The sequence below is a fragment of the Penaeus chinensis genome, chromosome 43 (genome assembly GCF_019202785.1).
Source record: "Penaeus chinensis breed Huanghai No. 1 chromosome 43, ASM1920278v2, whole genome shotgun sequence".
Taxonomy (NCBI): domain Eukaryota; kingdom Metazoa; phylum Arthropoda; class Malacostraca; order Decapoda; family Penaeidae; genus Penaeus; species Penaeus chinensis.
Window position 1 is genome coordinate 19,390,941 of NC_061861.1, and position 20,000 is coordinate 19,410,940.

Below are 20,000 nucleotides of genomic sequence, written 5' to 3' on the forward strand. Positions count from 1 at the left end.
TCCTCCTCCTCCTCCTCCTCCTCCTCCTCCTCCTTTCATCTTTCGTCTTCTTTTGAAGAAAAAGTTTAATCTTCATGTAGCTGAGTAGAGGTTTGCTGGACTAGCCCATGCCAGCGGTCACGACTGGTGCTGGATTATAAGCCAGAATTGGGTTGGATGAGCAAAGCACAAGAATATTAAATATTTGTGTAAAATTATATATATATTAATGTAACAGTAATCATTATAAAGATCTAATGATAATACGAACAAGATGATAACATCAAATAACACCAATGCTAGTAATAACTCACACCTAATCCCACTCCCGTAGGACTGATGCGAGATGGACGGGAGTCAGTACTGCATCCTGTGGAACAACTACCACGGTTCCCTGGTAAACACCCTCAGCGGCCTGCGACGAGAGGGCGACCTGGTGGATGTGACAGTCGTGTGTGGAGATGGAAACAAGGTCCGCGCGCACCAGCTGATCCTGGCTGCGTGTTCAACATACTTTCGGGATTTCTTGAGAGTAAGTCGACAAGGTTTTGATGAGTTGAAAGCAGAGGTTTTATGAGCAGCCTTGTGTGCCTCTGGAAACAGGATTAAGCCAGGTTTCCTTTCCTGTGGCCAGGCTTAGGGATGCGGTCTGGTAAGGGAGCCTGACTTGGAGTGTTCTTTGCCTGGATCTTGCTATATTTTTCTCTAATCATCTACACTATGATTGTTAAGAAAAAAATTATAGTTACATATTCCTATAAAGTTATAATAAAAATCAAGTGTTCTAAGGCTGTCTGAGACCAACATGAGCAGGAGGTTAAAGTCTGGGTAATACAACTTGGCCTTTACAAAAAGTCCTTGGCTCTGCCTGGAAAAGATGTTTACACAATCTGTCTGTCTGTTTGCTCTTCAAGTTATGCCTTATGTTTTCAAATAAAGTATGAAAATGTAATCTGGAATGTTCTCAACATGGTTTGGTACCTGAGAGTATCTTTTAAGCTGTATGAAAAATATGCTAAATTATTGGTAATGATATTTTTTTTATTCCAAATCAACTACAGTAAAAGATTTAAAGAAAAACTTATAGAAAGATTTTATTTCTGAATGCAATATGCTTATTGCTCTTTATTCTTTTTTTTCCTCCCCAAAGGACAATCCATCCAAGCATCCCATTGTCCTTTTGCCGATGGAGATCCGATACCCGGAGCTGAAGGCCATGGTGGATTTCATGTACACGGGTCAGGTAATTCATCATCAGTCTCATATCTTGTTGTTTCCTGCCATCAGTTTTCAAGGGTCTGATAGTTTTTTTTTTTTTTTTTTTTTTTTTTTTTTTTGCAGGCTGGCACTAGCCTGTATCATATATAATGTATTTGTAATTTTGATTTTGAATTTCAGTGGGACATTCACCCAGACAAGGAAGAACATGCTATAATTTTGGATAATGGCTCAGACTTCCCAATTATGATAAACATGTAATCAAAGTTTCTTAATTGACCACGACTTTTTTGACATTGGATGTGTTTGAATAGAAAATGTTTAAATTCAGTACCAGATGAATCCCCAGCAAGTGGTAGTGAAAGAATGAGGGCTGAATTAAGTTCTATCCCTCATCAAGTATAGATCCTAGTTGCTGAAAAAAAGATAGGCAGTCCCTTATCATGGCCCTAGCATGAACCAACTAATAGGGCTTATAGCATTAGACTTGACAGGACTGATTTGTGAGATTTTTGTAGAGGTTGGTGATAATCTTGTGGCAAACTCATTAACATTCTTCACTCTTGCACATGTAGCATATGCAAATCAGTTCCGAAGTTTTTTTCACTTGCTGCTGACAGCAGATCAGACCTGCCATGAAAAATGAATGGAGTCAACAGTAATATCCTTCTTAGGACGAAGCCTCTCTGTTCTTTTGTATTTTCCCTCATGTATGTGAATTTGTGTTTTGCAGGTCTGTGTCAACCAGGAGCGTCTCCAGGCATTTATCAGGGGGGCTAGATATCTTCGGATTAAAGGCTTGGAGGACAATGCAGATGACAGTGATATGGAAGTATGTAAAAGTGACTGCATGTCTGTCACCTGAAATTTCCCACAAAAGCAATTCAAATTTAATTAGTCTTGCTATATATCAAGCAGTGTTTTGTACATTTTCACCACCTTATAAATAAATCCCGAATATATAGTTGGTAATTTACTGATGATTCTTCCCAAGGATTTAGCCCCAGATATGGAAAATGATAAGCCATCCCTGGGAGTTTCAACTGGTGTGTCTGTGTCGGTTGGAAGTGGTGGAGAGTCTGGAGCTACAACCACAGTGAAAGGAAGAAGGGTAAAGGACCACAGATACACACAGCATGTAAGTTTAGTGCTTATTTATTTATTTACTTAGTTTTTATATAAGGAATTAAAGTGTATGGTTTCATTGGATAAGAGATTGAGCTGATAAAAGTGTTTGTACAACAGTCATTGAATATGACTGAGCTGGGGAGGAATATTATAAAAGAAAAACAAAGATTTACAGTTTTAACTCGTATGTATTTTTTATTGTGTTGTGGAAAATGCTCAATGCTTATATGTGTTAAGATTAATGAAAATGAAGAAACTAAATTCTGAGAACCTCTGGGACCCACTACAAAGAATTAGATTTTATAAGATTTGCTTTGACATGAACCCGTGAAGCTTATCAAAGCCATTCCTCTATACCACCTCCATGCCTGCTCTCCTCAATAGGTTGAACTTGGCGATTCTGATGAAAACCGCGAGAAATGGGAAGTGGTCGACCGCAAGCCAGTGATTCTCCCCCGTGCCCAGCCTCCACCTCCCCCAGGTAAGTTCCTGTGTACCATAATTCACAAATCATACAGTGAACAAAATCCAAGCAGAAAAGCCACAGCAAAAAAGCCCAAGACAAACCAACTAACATGTAAACCAACAGGTTCAGGCATGAGAAGGAGACGCAGAGCCAGATCAGCACTCCGGAAAAGGGCCATGCACCTGAGCAACCACATCGTGTGTTATGAGCAGCGGACAGACGGTTCTGACGGAGGACACGAGAGATCAGAACCCATCAACAAAATAAGAAGATTAGGTTCACCCGGTGAGTAGAATCTGTCTTCATTCTCCTCTCTTTCTACCACTTTTTTTCTCTCTCTCTCTCTCCTCATTTTCTTACTCTTATTTCCTCACTTTTAATACCCACTGCTTTTTCTTTTCTCTCTCTCTCTCTCTCTCTCTCTCTCTCTCTCTCTCTCTCTCTCTCTCTCTCTCTCTCTCTCTCTCTCTCTCTCTCTCTCTCTCTCTCTCTCTCTCTCTCTCTCTCTCTCTCTCTCTCTCTCTCTCTCTCTCTCTCTCTCTCTCTCTCTCTCTCTCTCTCTCTCTCTCTCTCTCTCTATATATATATATATCAGTAACTATGGAATATTTGTTTACATAAGACTGAAGGGAATAGATACATGTATAAATTATCGTATATCCAATGTTATTGTAATGTTTAAAAGTAAGAACAAATAGATAGATGCTTTATATATTTCTACCAATATTATTAAACTTTTAATGAACACTTTTAATCCATGCAGGGCATTTCCACGACAATGACTTAGATATCTGCACATGTACGTCACGCAAAATTTGGTCAGTGAGAGACACGGAAGCACTGCTCAGAGTCTGGCGAGAAACTCTCACACAGGTGTGCTTATTGTTGGTTGAGTTAATTTAATCCACCATTTACATCCAGTAGACCATGTCCAATCATTAGAGCTAAAAACAATGAAGTTTGGTATTTGCATCTCATTCATTTCATTAAGTACTTTTCTCAATACATTGATGTTAATAATGGTGTCAAAATCAAGTTTGTTTGTTTTTTTGTTTGTTTACTAATTAACTATATTAATAAAAAAGGCAGCATAAAAATCCAGCATATCAAGGGTCCAGATAGAAAAGATGAACTCAGAAGCCTTGGGTTAATATTATTCTTCTTCTTGAAGTTGATATTATCATATACTCCCAATTAATGATGTTTATAATATAAAAACTATTTTAAAAAGGTATTTTAGAGACTGCTACATATTTCAACTATTATCTTTAAAGAAAGATTAGGGTAAAAGGGAAAGGTCATTGGTCCTTAATCCTTAGAGGAAAGGAAAATCTAGAGCTTTATGTGTAAATAGATTGGGAAAAGGAAAGAGAATGAAAAGCCTGCAATAAGAGTATGGAAAAATAAGAAAGAAAAAACAACTTTTCCCGCTTTTGCCTGTGTGCTATACAAATGAAAGTGCAACAGTGCAGTTTACTTTGTGACCACAGGAAAGGAAAATAAGGGTGACTCAAAAATAATATAAATAAATTGATGGAAAAAATACTATGGTAAAAACATTTGTCCTGTTATGATAATTGTTTTACATTTTTACTTAATGGATAAATTAAGTGGCTTTGAAGATATGAAGAGAGGAAGGTAGACAAAGAATAAAATTAAATGATCTTAATTGGAATTCAAAGTTACTGAAAACAAAAATAGTCAAGATGGTTAAGGATTAACTAGCACATTTCCTCATAGACTTACACCCCAAGTCATTTGTTTGCGTTGGAAACAGTCAATAGATTTAGACAGGTCAGGAGCCATTTTTTTTAAAAATCCCAAATTAAAACCACAAGCAGTATGAAATACAATTATTCACATGGGATCTCCTATTATAATTTTATTCATTACAGCAATTCTCATTATTGTAAATATTCTCCCACACATCAGGTCCCACCATCATACTTCATTCGGTCGATGGCTCTTTGCAAGCGCGTAGCCAGGAGATTGCAAGGGCGCGGCATTCAGAAAAATTGGCGTCAGTGCCAGGTGGGTTTAAAGGTCTCCTGTCTATGACATATAAAAAAATTGCATTATATAGCTGATATGAATTATACATGCATAAAATGTCTTCACATTGTGTGTGTGTGTGTGTGTCTCTCTCTCTCTCTCTCTCTCTCTCTCTCTCTCTCTCTCTCTCTCTCTCTCTCTCTCTCTCTCTCTCTCTCTCTCTCTCTCTCTCTCTCTCTCTCTCTCTCTCTCTCTCTCTCTCTCTCTCTCTCTCTCTCTCTCTCTCTCTCTCTCTCTCTCTCTCTCTCTCTCTCTCTCTCTCTCTCTCTCTCTCTCTCTCTCTCTCTCTCTCTCTCTCTCTCTCTCTCTCTCTCTCTCTCTCTCTCTCTCTCTCTCTCTCTCTCTCTCTCTCTCTCTCTCTCTCTCTCTCTCTCTCTCTCTCTCTCTCTCTCTCTCTCTCTCTCTCTCTCTCTCTCTCTCTCTCTCTCTCTCTCTCTCTCTCTCTCTCTCTCTCTCTCTCTCTCTCTCTCTCTCTCTCTCTCTCTCTCTCTCTCTCTCTCTCTCTCTCTCTCTCTCTCTCTCTCTCTCTCTCTCTCTCTCTCTCTCTCTCTCTCTCTCTCTCTCTCTCTCTCTCTCTCTCTCTCTCTCTCTCTCTCTCTCTCTCTCTCTCTCTCTCTCTCTCTCTCTCTCTCTCTCTCTCTCTCTCTCTCTCTCTCTCTCTCTCTCTCTCTCTCTCTCTCTCTCTCTCTCTCTCTCTCTCTCTCTCTCTCTCTCTCTCTCTCTCTCTCTCTCTCTCTCTCTCTCTCTCTCTCTCTCTCTCTCTCTCTCTCTCTCTCTCTCTCTCTCTCTCTCTCTCTCTCTCTCTCTCTCTCTCTCTCTCTCTCTCTCTCTCTCTCTCTCTCTCTCTCTCTCTCTCTCTCTCTCTCTCTCTCTCTCTCTCTCTCTCTCTCTCTCTCTCTCTCTCTCTCTCTCTCTCTCTCTCTCTCTCTCTCTCTCTCTCTCTCTCTCTCTCTCTCTCTCTCTCTCTCTCTCTCTCTCTCTCTCTCTCTCTCTCTCTCTCTCTCTCTCTCTCTCTCTCTCTCTCTCTCTCTCTCTCTCTCTCTCTCTCTCTCTCTCTCTCTCTCTCTCTCTCTCTCTCTCTCTCTCTCTCTCTCTCTCTCTCTCTCTCTCTCTCTCTCTCTCTCTCTCTCTCTCTCTCTCTCTCTCTCTCTCTCTCTCTCTCTCTCTCTCTCTCTCTCTCTCTCTCTCTCTCTCTCTCTCTCTCTCTCTCTCTCTCTCTCTCTCTCTCTCTCTCTCTCTCTCTCTCTCTCTCTCTCTCTCTCTCTCTCTCTCTCTCTCTCTCTCTCTCTCTCTCTCTCTCTCTCTCTCTCTCTCTCTCTCTCTCTCTCTCTCTCTCTCTCTCTCTCTCTCTCTCTCTCTCTCTCTCTCTCTCTCTCTCTCTCTCTCTCTCTCTCTCTCTCTCTCTCTCTCTCTCTCTCTCTCTCTCTCTCTCTCTCTCTCTCTCTCTCTCTCTCTCTCTCTCTCTCTCTCTCTCTCTCTCTCTCTCTCTCTCTCTCTCTCTCTCTCTCTCTCTCTCTCTCTCTCTCTCTCTCTCTCTCTCTCTCTCTCTCTCTCTCTCTCTCTCTCTCTCTCTCTCTCTCTCTCTCTCTCTCTCTCTCTCTCTCTCTCTCTCTCTCTCTCTCTCTCTCTCTCTCTCTCTCTCTCTCTCTCTCTCTCTCTCTCTCTCTCTCTCTCTCTCTCTCTCTCTCTCTCTCTCTCTCTCTCTCTCTCTCTCTCTCTCTCTCTCTCTCTCTCTCTCTCTCTCTCTCTCTCTCTCTCTCTCTCTCTCTCTCTCTCTCTCTCTCTCTCTCTCTCTCTCTCTCTCTCTCTCTCTCTCTCTCTCTCTCTCTCTCTCTCTCTCTCTCTCTCTCTCTCTCTCTCTCTCTCTCTCTCTCTCTCTCTCTCTCTCTCTCTCTCTCTCTCTCTCTCTCTCTCTCTCTCTCTCTCTCTCTCTCTCTCTCTCTCTCTCTCTCTCTCTCTCTCTCTCTCTCTCTCTCTCTCTCTCTCTCTCTCTCTCTCTCTCTCTCTCTCTCTCTCTCTCTCTCTCTCTCTCTCTCTCTCTCTCTCTCTCTCTCTCTCTCTCTCTCTCTCTCTCTCTCTCTCTCTCTCTCTCTCTCTCTCTCTCTCTCTCTCTCTCTCTCTCTCTCTCTCTCTCTCTCTCTCTCTCTCTCTCTCTCTCTCTCTCTCTCTCTCTCTCTCTCTCTCTCTCTCTCTCTCTCTCTCTCTCTCTCTCTCTCTCTCTCTCTCTCTCTCTCTCTCTCTCTCTCTCTCTCTCTCTCTCTCTCTCTCTCTCTCTCTCTCTCTCTCTCTCTCTCTCTCTCTCTCTCTCTCTCTCTCTCTCTCTCTCTCTCTCTCTCTCTCTCTCTCTCTCTCTCTCTCTCTCTCTCTCTCTCTCTCTCTCTCTCTCTCTCTCTCTCTCTCTCTCTCTCTCTCTCTCTCTCTCTCTCTCTCTCTCTCTCTCTCTCTCTCTCTCTCTCTCTCTCTCTCTCTCTCTCTCTCTCTCTCTCTCTCTCTCTCTCTCTCTCTCTCTCTCTCTCTCTCTCTCTCTCTCTCTCTCTCTCTCTCTCTCTCTCTCTCTCTCTCTCTCTCTCTCTCTCTCTCTCTCTCTCTCTCTCTCTCTCTCTCTCTCTCTCTCTCTCTCTCTCTCTCTCTCTCTCTCTCTCTCTCTCTCTCTCTCTCTCTCTCTCTCTCTCTCTCTCTCTCTCTCTCTCTCTCTCTCTCTCTCTCTCTCTCTCTCTCTCTCTCTCTCTCTCTCTCTCTCTCTCTCTCTCTCTCTCTCTCTCTCTCTCTCTCTCTCTCTCTCTCTCTCTCTCTCTCTCTCTCTCTCTCTCTCTCTCTCTCTCTCTCTCTCTCTCTCTCTCTCTCTCTCTCTCTCTCTCTCTCTCTCTCTCTCTCTCTCTCTCTCTCTCTCTCTCTCTCTCTCTCTCTCTCTCTCTCTCTCTCTCTCTCTCTCTCTCTCTCTCTCTCTCTCTCTCTCTCTCTCTCTCTCTCTCTCTCTCTCTCTCTCTCTCTCTCTCTCTCTCTCTCTCTCTCTCTCTCTCTCTCTCTCTCTCTCTCTCTCTCTCTCTCTCTCTCTCTCTCTCTCTCTCTCTCTCTCTCTCTCTCTCTCTCTCTCTCTCTCTCTCTCTCTCTCTCTCTCTCTCTCTCTCTCTCTCTCTCTCTCTCTCTCTCTCTCTCTCTCTCTCTCTCTCTCTCTCTCTCTCTCTCTCTCTCTCTCTCTCTCTCTCTCTCTCTCTCTCTCTCTCTCTCTCTCTCTCTCTCTCTCTCTCTCTCTCTCTCTCTCTCTCTCTCTCTCTCTCTCTCTCTCTCTCTCTCTCTCTCTCTCTCTCTCTCTCTCTCTCTCTCTCTCTCTCTCTCTCTCTCTCTCTCTCTCTCTCTCTCTCTCTCTCTCTCTCTCTCTCTCTCTCTCTCTCTCTCTCTCTCTCTCTCTCTCTCTCTCTCTCTCTCTCTCTCTCTCTCTCTCTCTCTCTCTCTCTCTCTCTCTCTCTCTCTCTCTCTCTCTCTCTCTCTCTCTCTCTCTCTCTCTCTCTCTCTCTCTCTCTCTCTCTCTCTCTCTCTCTCTCTCTCTCTCTCTCTCTCTCTCTCTCTCTCTCTCTCTCTCTCTCTCTCTCTCTCTCTCTCTCTCTCTCTCTCTCTCTCTCTCTCTCTCTCTCTCTCTCTCTTAGATTCGACGGGAGTGGTACCAGATGAGAGCAGAAGAGCGGCTAAAGGCAGAGGGCAGACTAGTGGATGGAGAAGCAGCACCTGCCGATATCCTAGCCCAGGTAATTTAGAATGGGTTGATCCAAGGTGTCCTGTCATCTGTGGTAGACAGTCAACCTTCCATCCTTTTTGATATTCTGTGTTCTCTCTGAAAGGGTTTGCAAAAAAATTAAAAGATGGGTATTTTAGGTATGGACTTCTTCTTAAATCAGATAATAAGATATTAAAATAATAGACTATGATGGGAATACAGTATGAATAAGCCATTTTAGAGCAAAATGGCATTCTTTTTCAGTGCTAAACATCAGTATTTACAACCATCAATCCTTTATCTAACTAGTTAATCATCCATCACCCACCTTCTTTCAGGTTGCTGTCCTTGCCGACTCGGACTTGTGCGATGAGGATACAGATGCCCAGGAGTGCGTGGCGGGAGATGGGTTGGAAACAGAGGGAGAGGCTGGTGCTTTTACTGAGGGAGAAGGCTTCACTGAAGGCGAGGGAGGCTTCGAGGAGGAGGTCGACACACACACACACGTCGTACACACACAGGACGACACGGCAGTCCACCACATTGTCGAGGACGTTACATTACAAGTTGTTACAAAACAGGAACCTCAGTCTGGCACAGAGATTTAAATGTCTAAGAGAACCTGGGAAGGACAGAATAATGAGGCTACAGCTGGTCCCACATTTTTGAGCATTGGCACACTCAACGGGTGCACAGCATTGAATGTATGTGTATGTTCATGTTCATAGAGAGTTATAATATCACTTTTTCATATATGTTAGTTTTTTTCTTCCCTTTTTTCATTATCTTTTCTCTTTTTTTCTTAATGAAAATTACGAGAATTATTGAAGGGGGATAGGACAATTGTATTTATATTTTTTATGTACTGCTTCTATATCCCTTTAACGCATATTTTTCCTGATAAATGTACAATTCTTTTTGTTTCATAAATTTATGACCATTCTATTGTATACTTTTCTGTCAGTGTCCTATATTTTGTCATAATCCACTATTTGTATTTCATTCTTACGTTTTTTCCATTTTGTGTAATTTTTTGTACATTGTTTTCAAAGCCAAATATAACAGTATGGAAAGGAGTCAGCAGGAAGAATAAGCAGTATTTAGAAAGGACTAGTTGCATTATTTGAAATTAATCATACTCAAGAGATATTGTTTTTTATAGATATATATATAAGTAATATAAAGCACATACAATTATCAGCTTTAAAGGCATGCATATAAAAGAATGATATGTATAGGTATTGAGAAAAAGTTTGCAGCAAAGTTTTGAGGCAACTGCACTACTTTCAGAGAGCTTAATAATCAATTTCTAATTTCAGAAATGTCAGATTGTGTCTTTGATATCAGATATTACACTGGTGCATTTGAAAGAAAATGTATAGAATTGGTTGAATTATGTTATCGTATATGGAGTGAGCTGGAAAAGATATTCCACATCTGGTCATGCATTTATCATATACTGTGAGTTATGATTTGAAAATATACAGATCTCATTCTTTTACAGCTTTTTACAATCTTTTAATCCTTTATTACATATATTATTATTCAAGTTATATGTAATTTGTAAGCTGCACTTGCCAGTGCTTTACTTTCCACGTTTTCCAGCAGCCAGGTTTGAACCAAGCTTTATCTGCCTTCTAGATTCACAGTTATCCCCTTTGCTGTAAAGCCTAGACATGCGGTCTTAGGTGTGAGGGGAACCAGCACTAGAACAATCCTATTTTTTCCTATAGTCAGTGATGGTATATTGTTAATAATCTCCTTACAACTTTTGATTATAATTCTGTCAACATCACTAACAATAGAGTAAAAGCCAGGCTAAATTCACCTATCCCTATAGAGTGTAATTAGAATGTAGCTAAAACAGAAGGCTGGGCAGCCAAAGGTGCCTCAATGACAAACAATAATATTTCATATTGGGACGGAAATGTGAAAATAATAAGAGTTTGTTCGCAATTTGCAGAATACTGAAATCTAAGCAGTTTTAAATTAATAATGTTCAATTTTAGTTTACTTTATTACTTTTTTTTTCTAAACTGGAATGTATCGAAATGTTATACTATTAAAATACAAATTGATATTTTAATCCTAGTCACACAGTACAAAAATAATCTTTTTATTCTGTCCAGAGATGAGTATCAATTATGATTTCCCACTCTGAAGTTTCAAATTGAATTATCTTCAAACCATCAACTTCTTTATCAATAGAGACATAATCTCTCTACATTGTTATTTATTTTTTTGTGCTTCCAAACTGCACACCACAAGGGCAAGAATGTTGACTGTCCCCCCTTGGCTAATGTCTCCATACAAAATCCATAGAGGATATATCACTTTTCATTCAGAAAAAGGAAGAATGGAAGTGAGTGTTATTGCTTCACTACTCTATCTTTGGACTGTCAGTGAACTTCTGATTGTGGGTGTACCTGTCAGGTGTAATGAATAATGAAACATGGCAGAAATGTGAGACTAGTATATAAAAATATATTAATATCTCACAGCAGGCTTGATCAATAGTATGTACTGCTCACATTTTTAATATCATCCAAAGATGGTACTTCATATTATTTCCAATTTGATATTTAGTATTTTCTTTTTCTCAAATTTGGGATAAAACTACCAACTAGGTAAAATTTCCAATACACCATATGCTGAACCTGTAGTCTAAAGAAAGGCAAGATATAGAAAATTTTGATGAAAAGATAAGAGATCTACAATACGAAGAGAAGGTAATAACTGCAGAAGACCAAAATAAAAGAAAGGGATAAAAAGCTGTAAATTTCAATATTATTTAAATGACATAATACAATTTAAACAGGTCACAAAACTGCCCAGCATTGTGTGCCTTGGTGCCTTGTCACACAAGACTAGCCTTTTTGTCTTGGTAAATACAGTAAGTCTTCCAAAAAATTACTGAAAAATCATTATTCCAATAAACTAAATATCAGATTAGAATATTTCAAAATGATGGTAGATGTAAACTATCTGCATAATATGGCTAATGAGTATGTGAGATTGTTAAAATAATAATAGCCAGTACATTTATATTTAGAAGTCTGTACTAAAAATAAGGATATAGACACACATTTCATAATTTTCTGTATTATTATTTTCCTCTAAAATTATAAAAATAATGTTTGGTTGTACATATACATATAAACACCCATAAAAACACTTACTGGGGACACCAATCAGCTTGATGTTCATTTTATCTTTTGGTATGGTCTCAAATAATTCCAATACTCTATATCACAAACCACAACAAGACAAAACTTATTAATATCTTAATCTTCACAAAGTCTCACAATAGCAAATAAACCAACTGCCACATATTTGATAATTCTCTGAGCATATGCATAGTCATGTGTGTGACTCTATCAAAGACAATATTCAGTTGTGATTAATGAAGGGATACCAGAAACATTCTTAACAATTCAGTCTTTTAATTTACTTGGAAATATATAATCTTGGTTATTTTACTTCTCAAATCTTTCTTCACACAGCACATGCAATTGCCAATACCATTGAATGTGAAAAATACTAGTACAATCTTCATTATTGAGCTTTTCTACCTCTTTAAGTACTGCCTAAGAGAGAGAAAGGAAAAAAAAAAAAAAAAAAAAAAAAAAAAAAAAACGTAAATACACATAGCACAATCAGTGCCATAAATTAATCAAATTAAGAATAAATCAATACATAAACATTTTCTTTACCTCAATATACACAGTAATCTCAGCTTACTGAATTGAACGCCTTCCTGAATTTTTTCACAACAGTTGTACTAATGTCTGAAATGCTGGTTAACATTGCACTCCCCCCCCCCTTAGATTTCAGTCACCCAAGAAAGTCTGTAGCAACTCCCGTTTCTTTCTCTCGACAAGTGCCGCTTCGATGTCTGCTTGTGTTGGGATGTTGGGCACGTGAGCCATGAATCGCTGAACCTCTGATCTCTCATCTGTTTCATCTAAAGACATCTGTTGGGAAATAGGAGAGTAAGCGTGTGTTTATCCAGAACTGGAATAAATTTGGATCAACAACATCATTCTCCTATGGCTAGTTGTGTAAGCACTATTTCAAATCCCAAAGTAAAAACCAAAGTAACACCTAATATATGGCTTTCATCAAGTTAAGCTAAGTTTGCATCCTAAGACAGAGTCAGCTCCCTAGTATACAGTCAATGCTGGATGCTCACTAATTAGTCAGAAACAATTAGCAATCTAGAGTGTCTGGGGAGGGAGGAGATCGGTTGGTACTGCTTGGAAAGACCTATGGCCTACAGCAGTTGTGGCAAGTGGACAATCAATTTCTTTGGAACGATGCATAACTACAGCAAACTATAGGATATAAACTGATTCTGGATGATTAAGATCTGAACTCATACTGGGGCTAAATCTGCCAGGCAATTTATAATGACAATCGAGAGACTTCTGGGGGTCAAAACAAGTTTAGGTGGATGTTTCTCACTCTCCAGGGACTTATTTACTATTCTTGAAAATGTCAAACATAGCCATTTTTTCCATATCAGAGAGATGACCAAAAACCAAAGTTGCATACATGGGGTAATTCCCTTGTCCAGTGCCAAAGTTTAAAAATGAACAAATAGATAAAAAAAAAAAAAAAAAAAAAAAAAAAAAAATTCAAATCAACCTAATGGGCAAAGATGAGGAAAAAGCCTGATACAGCAAACTTACTTGTTCGTCTTCATGATCCGATTCTTCCTCACTTTCCTCCTCTTGATGTTCTTCTTCATTAATTTCCTCGTCTTCCGCATTGTCCGACAATGCTGACAGTTTCTTGTCCGTGTATTGCTTGACAGCTGTTTTAATGGCTAGGGTAAAAGAAAACAAAAATAACAGATTAGAAAAGGATCACTAAAATAAAGTAAAAGTAGAAAAGAAAGAAGAGGAAGAAGTGGAAGAAGAAGGAGAAGTGAAAGAAGAAGGAGAAGTGAAAGAAGAAGAAGTGAAAGAAGAAGAAGAAATGAAAGAAGAAGAAGCAATCAATGAACAGACTGAAGGACAGCCAAAACAATAAATACCAGTCAAGAAATTTTCAGATCCTTTAACCTTTTACAAGCAGGGGGTTTAAAATTCTCACAGCTCAACAAGTATTGCACAGCATATACAGAAAAAAAGGAATCAAAAAGGTCATGAAAAGTAAGAGGAAAATAATCCATAAAAATGGAGAAAAAGGACACTTCAACCAATTACGTAAATAAGACATTTTTTAAATTAATAAAACGTGTACCCTTTTCTCTCCGCTTTCTTCTCCAGTGGTATGAGAACGCCGTCATCGTCATCTCTGTAACCGTAGTAATCTGCATCAATATCTTTCATCAGCTCTCCTCTGGTCTTGCGAGGAGGAGCTGGAGGTTCCTGTTCGAACAGCTCTCTCACTCCTGGCAGGTCTTTGGCGGCTCCAAAGTACATGTACCCTCTGGAAGATGGACTGTATTTAACATCGGCAAGGCACAAGACACACTATTTATCTTATTGAGAATCTTTATTCATATATTTATTTATAGGAGGAACTACGTTTATGGTAAAGCAGTAGAAAAATTTATAATTATACTCAAAAGGTTTATCTATTCATCTATTTACACATTTTAGGAACAAAGTCCATACTGAAACTATGGGAAAGTAATATTTAGGTGTCTATAGTTTTTGTTTGTAGGTCCATTTCTGTAACGCAATTTCCCTAATCCTAACCCAATCTTCACCTAATTATTGCCTAATCATCACTCAATCCTCACCTGTTCCCTGGAGCTTCCTGTCCATCCATGTCGGTCATTTTCGGGCCAACACGAGCGTAGTCTGGCCCACCCAGCTCCTTGATTCTGACCTCCCAATGGCCTTTTTCACGCAGCAGTTTGTTGATTTCATCATTCAGGTCCCTGATTCTGAACTCTCCCAAGCCAGCTGTCGAGGCAACATTTATTCATTAGTCTATATCTCCATCAATTTATCAAAGATGGGAATGAGAAAAGTTAATTCCAAATCTTGTCTTCTGGAATTATTTATTCCCATTTACATTATTTCCAAAAAAATCTGAGAGAGAGAGAGAGAGAGAGAGAGAGAGAGAGAGAGAGAGAGAGAGAGAGAGAGAGAGAGAGAGAGAGAGAGAGAGAGAGAGAGAGAGAGAGAGAGAGAGAGAGAGAGAGAGAGAGAGAGAGAGAGAGAGAGAGAGAGAGAGAGAGAGAGAGAGAGAGAGAGAGAGCATTATTACAAATTATTCTTCGGTTGTTTGATGAGTTTGTATTTTGTATGAAGTTGTCGTTATCCCTAGCTACATTCCACACTTCAGTAAAAATAAGAAAATAAAAATATATAGCGCATAAGGGCTGTATAAATAAAATCTGGCACAACATTTAGTACGGCCTAGTTTTATTTCTATACAACTGCAAGTAGTACAGATGAATCAGTTCAAAACCTCTACTTGTCTTGTACAAGCTAAGTATTTTGTATACCCATTTCTTTAGACCATTCCCCTACCAATACATTTATTTTCACAGCACATAGACTAAAACACTCACAGAAATCCACCAATAAAACCTTGAAAGGATCTCACCGTTCTGAATCTGTGAAACTTTTCGAGCAACCTCTGATATCACTTGATTTCTCCACTTTTCAGCCTCTCGTAAATCCTCGCATTCGGAGGCGAGGTATGGCCTCCGTGACTTCTGCTGTTGTCCCCCTCCTTCCTGGGCTGCTCGCCATCTGGCCAGTGTTGTCCTGAAAAGTACATTCAGATTTGTAAAATACTTGTTAATACATTCCTGCTTTGGTTTTTGTCTACTTTCTATTGTATTATATTTGATAAAAGGATAATTATTATCAATCTACACCAGTACTAAATCTTTCAAGAAAATGAAGATGCAAAAGCCACTTTAAAACGGTCTTTACCTCAGTACTTCTGATCACAAAATACTCTACAACATATATATACTCACATTGCCTTTTCTGCATTTCGAGCCTGTTGGGAAAAGCAAACAGAAGTTTAGATGGTGTAAAAGGAATGTGTAATATTTAAGCTAAGGCACTGACATGGAAAGACAAAATAATCACCTAAGTTGGTAAATGAATCAACCAGCAATACAAAAAATACAACCTAAGAAATTGTTTTATTTCTCAAAAATGAAAATTGTATGCATTCAGATACATCCAAAATGTATAACATCATGTACTGAAATAACCAAATTCTGATTATATAACAACACCATATAATCTGAAAATAATTTAAATCTTACTCTTGGATATTAGATAACAACACCTTTATTCTAAGAGATATCACTATCATTGAGCTTCCAAAAGTGGAACGAGGTTTAAAGACTTGACATACTTGGATGACAGATGATATTGGAAGCCTTCCCTGTAGTCTAATAAAAATTTCATTCTGATTCCTAATAATGGAATTATAAACTGAGAATGAAAGCGCACACCCATGGCAAGTATTATGAGTGTCATTCCAAAGGCCAGCAGACTAGTACTCTACCAGAATATACCTATGTTGGCAAAGGCAAGTTGCTCTTCACTGCCAGCCCCCAGGTAAGGAGGTTACCATCACCACCTGATGCCAAGCCACTCTAATTCACAAGCTGTTTGAAATTCCCATCTCCAACGCCCCTAGAACGAGGGTTAACGGGAAGGGAACGCACTTGAAACCCCAGATTAGTTTTGAGTCGTATGAAATTAGTATAATTTATCAACGCTTGTGAATTTATATCATTATTGTAAATAGTTTACATTAGGCTTCCACCATATATTTACCTGGATAATAAATACATTGTAAGTAGTCCATTGCTACCTAAGATATGTACAAAATGAACACAAATAAGATGCCTGATCTGTGAATGTACTCGACCGGCAGCCGGTACCAAGGCTTCAATTCAACCCCGCGGTATTTAGGGAATAATATCGTCCTTTTCAAAGTAAGAAGCACAAAAAATAATCGTACAGGCCACAGGATATCAACTCATTAAAACGTAAAATATTTTCAAAAATAATCTCACCATGTTGGTTTAGGGGATTCCTTCCTCTTGTATTTTAACGATGTTTCTCACTTAATTTCCACCACAGACCTCACTTAACGAGCTTTCCCAACTAGTTCTTCCTTCCTTCCTTAATTTCCGAGCAGCGAAGAGAAGAATAGAGGAAGAAATAAGTGATAATTCCAAAGTCGCGAATTTTCTTGAACGTTTTTGTTTTTGTGAGGGACCGCGGGCACAATGCGTTTTGACTTGCTTTGAGCTTGAAAGATATATCATTTAGCTTTTATTTTTCTGTAGGTTGTATTTTTTGTTTTGTGCTGTATTTCTTATCATTATAAAACACTTTATTTATCAATCATCATGAAATATTTTGTACCTTCAAGGCTCTGGTTTTACATCTTTCGATTCTATCTTTTTACGATTTTTTTATATAGAAGATATTTACGAGTGATTCATATATAAAAACAAAAGCCACATTTTACAAATAAATAAAATATACACTTACTACAAAGACAATACATCCTTTATTCCAACTTTATCTTTCAAAAGATGCAATGATTGTTTACTCTCGACCTTCCTTCAGAATTTCGTAAAATTTTCTCTCGTTTAACTCAATTATTTTGTGGAATTTAGACGCCGGAAATGGGAAAGGTAATATGTAACAGACCTCTTATATTATTATGTATTTTTTTGTGACTATTAAGTCGGTATTTGTAGTTGTTTGGGCTTTTTTTGAGGGAAAAATAGTCTCCCAGGCACAGTTTTCCTGTTTGACTTGGTTGGGATTATTTTCCTCGTTATTACTTATTGTTTTCTAATTGTTTGCGTCCAGAGGGTGCCGTCTAGCGAGTTATAGTTGGGGGGAAAGAGGAAATGAATCAGATATAAGAGAAGGTCACTTCCTACGTGAATTTTAAAACGTTTCCTGTTGTCGGGTGACCTCGAAGTAATAATTAACGAATTTTGTTGCAATTATTTTCCATTGGCCTCTAATATGTAGTAGATCAGGTAGAGCATATATATTTATGTGTTGTTGCGTGTCTAAATCATTACCTGTCTCCCTAATATGTGCAGTATTGGTAGAAATCTTTCTCCCCCTTTAACCCTTTACCACTAACAAGATGGGTAAAAATGCGACCCAGCCATGGGAGGGTAGGAGCCAGAAGACACCAGCTGGAAAGCATGCTCCAAAATTTTTGTTATTAAATAAATAAACACATATAAACAAGTCCCTTAGTTGTAGAAATGACACCAAAGAGCCATCGTCAATTTTCCAGCCTCACATAACTGGGTTGGGTATGTTGAGGCTAGCCTATTGATATTTTTGATGGCCTTACAATGACATAACGGTATTCATCAGACTTACAAACTGAACCCAACACCAACGGGTGAAGAAAATAAATAAAAATTCTACAACCTGGAAATTCATGGCAACGAGCAGACTTTGGGCATGGGAGTCTGCTGCATCAAGCTGAATCTCCTGTTCTGAGCGCTCTGGCATGTTGCCATGGCATACAACTGTACGCCGCAGATCGAGTGGTTTGTTATGATGCCTCTAGGTGTGACCTGTCAGTATGGGGTTAAAAGTCTTATTAAGTTTTAAAACAAGTTCAGGCTTTGTCTTGCCAGAAAATACATGATGGAAATTTGTTAGCTTGCCAGAGTCCAGTGTGGAGGCTCTGACAATTGCATGATGATGTGTCTTCAAATTACAGGCCATTCATCACAGATCACAAAAAAATCCAGGTGGTTATAAGAAATAAGTCCTATTTTGAAGGCCACTGTCTTTTATTCATTCAGTAAATCATGTCCATTATTCAAAAGTGTCATAGGTATTAGAGGTAGCTTACTTTCTTTTGAACTAATGGTTGATAATTTCCAAGATCAACTTGAGATACTTTCTTTAATCTTGGTAGAACACAATATTGTTAAGATGCAAAAAAACATTACATTGTGTGATTAGAGGGCTATAAGAAATTCCTCATGTACAGAATCCAAAGTTTGTTTTCCTGTTTAAGCAGAAACCTATCTTCTAAAGGGTTAACTACAATCTTTCTTCTGTCTTTAATATTACAAAACTGCAAATGAAATCAACTCAAGTTAACATGCAAACATTTGAATAGTGTACTAATTGTTGTTATTCTTGTTATCATCTCCATTAACCCCTTGCCAATGGGCATGGCATGTACATACGTGTCTTGCCCACCGTAAGCTTATTTGTTTAATTGTTTTTACCCATAGATGGCTATATGATACTTGTACTAAGTCACCAGTGAGCCAGTTGTGAGTACTGCCTGTCTCACCCGTTCACCCTTTTCATTGTTTTACGAAAATATTTTACCTTATCTTATTACAAATGTTTGTAACATTAAAGTAATTATGATTCATAGTAAAAATAACACCATTGATATTGATAGCACTAGTAAAAAATACATTTTTCTTGCCAATTCAAGGAAAGGTGAAATCAGGTAAGGTCACAAGATCTACTAATTGACTCCTTTGTGGCTAAGCACTAGAAGAGCCATCTATGTGCAGAGACATTTCACAAAAATATAAGAAGTGAGCACAGCATTTTCCCCATTTTTTATTCATTTTCCCTGGCGGCAATGGGTTAATATCACTATGATAATTTACCTTGTGTTTTTCCTGCACAGTAGAGACAAGGTAGATTTAAACTCAGTTGCTAAGATTCCCAACTATATCTGTGTTATTTATGATCATGGTACATTGTCCCATTTCTTGATTCCCAGTTGCATACTTTGTACCCTTGCTCTCCCTCTTGTGTCTGTATAATAATGTTAGATGGTACAAGAATTCAACTCCTTTGCATTTCTCTATTCTCCTTGCTGTTTTTGCTTTCCCCAGGTTTCTCAGACCAAATCAGTCTCTGTGGATTTGTGAATGTACATGTATTTTTTGTGTCTGTCTGTCTGTCTGTCCATCTTTGTTGTGTGTTTGTGTCTCTGTATGTATGTGTGTGTCTGTATGGATGTGTGTGTGTGTGTGTGTGTGTGTGTGTGTGTGTGTGTGTGTGTGTGTGTGTGTGTGTGTGTGTGTGTGTGTGTGTGTGTGTGTGTGTGTGTGTGTGTGTGTGTGTGTGTGTGTGTGTGTGTGTGTGTGTGTGTGTGTGTGTGTGTGTGTGTGTGTGTGTGTGTCTGTATGTGTGTGTGTCTGTATGTGTATGTGTCTTTATGTGTGTGTGTGTGTGTGTGTGTGTGTGTGTGTGTGTGTGTGTGTGTGTGTGTGTGTGTGTGTGTGTGTGTGTGTGTGTGTGTGTGTGTGTACATATATATATACACATATATATATACATACATTCATACACACACACACACACACACACACACACACACACACACACACACACACACACACACACACACACACACACACACACATATGTGTGTGTGTGTGTGTGTGTGTGTGTGTGTGTGTGTGTGTGTGTGTGTGTGTGTGTG

At 38.9% G+C, this 20,000-nt stretch overlaps 3 protein-coding genes across 3 annotated transcripts in view; 2 read left to right on the forward strand and 1 right to left on the reverse strand.

Annotated features, from left to right (window-relative positions):
- Window positions 1-10,053, forward strand: part of LOC125048384 — a 12,064-nt gene extending 2,011 nt beyond the window's left edge. Inside the window, exons 2-11 of the mRNA XM_047647050.1 lie at window positions 314-511; window positions 1,130-1,222; window positions 1,931-2,029; window positions 2,192-2,335; window positions 2,710-2,806; window positions 2,915-3,076; window positions 3,555-3,664; window positions 4,724-4,822; window positions 8,491-8,586; window positions 8,894-10,053. Coding sequence (XP_047503006.1) covers window positions 326-511; window positions 1,130-1,222; window positions 1,931-2,029; window positions 2,192-2,335; window positions 2,710-2,806; window positions 2,915-3,076; window positions 3,555-3,664; window positions 4,724-4,822; window positions 8,491-8,586; window positions 8,894-9,163 — 1,356 coding nt within the window. The 5' untranslated portion in view covers window positions 314-325 and the 3' untranslated portion in view covers window positions 9,164-10,053. The remainder of the gene's footprint in view (window positions 1-313; window positions 512-1,129; window positions 1,223-1,930; window positions 2,030-2,191; window positions 2,336-2,709; window positions 2,807-2,914; window positions 3,077-3,554; window positions 3,665-4,723; window positions 4,823-8,490; window positions 8,587-8,893) is intronic.
- A 1,588-nt stretch (window positions 10,054-11,641) lies between these two features.
- Window positions 11,642-16,776, reverse strand: LOC125048178 (pre-mRNA-splicing factor ISY1 homolog). The gene is made up of 7 exons (XM_047646743.1): window positions 16,564-16,776; window positions 15,505-15,527; window positions 15,123-15,286; window positions 14,308-14,473; window positions 13,804-13,991; window positions 13,247-13,383; window positions 11,642-12,529 (listed from the first exon to the last, which is right to left on the reverse strand). Exons 1-7 carry the CDS (start codon window positions 16,564-16,566, stop codon window positions 12,386-12,388), a joined length of 825 nt encoding a protein of 274 aa, XP_047502699.1. The 5' UTR covers window positions 16,567-16,776; the 3' UTR covers window positions 11,642-12,385.
- Window positions 16,777-17,094: 318 nt separating this feature from the next.
- Window positions 17,095-20,000, forward strand: part of LOC125048176 (FHA domain-containing protein DDL-like) — an 8,998-nt gene continuing 6,092 nt past the window's right edge. The window contains exon 1 of the mRNA XM_047646742.1: window positions 17,095-17,193. Coding sequence (XP_047502698.1) covers window positions 17,185-17,193 — 9 coding nt within the window. The 5' untranslated portion in view covers window positions 17,095-17,184. The remainder of the gene's footprint in view (window positions 17,194-20,000) is intronic.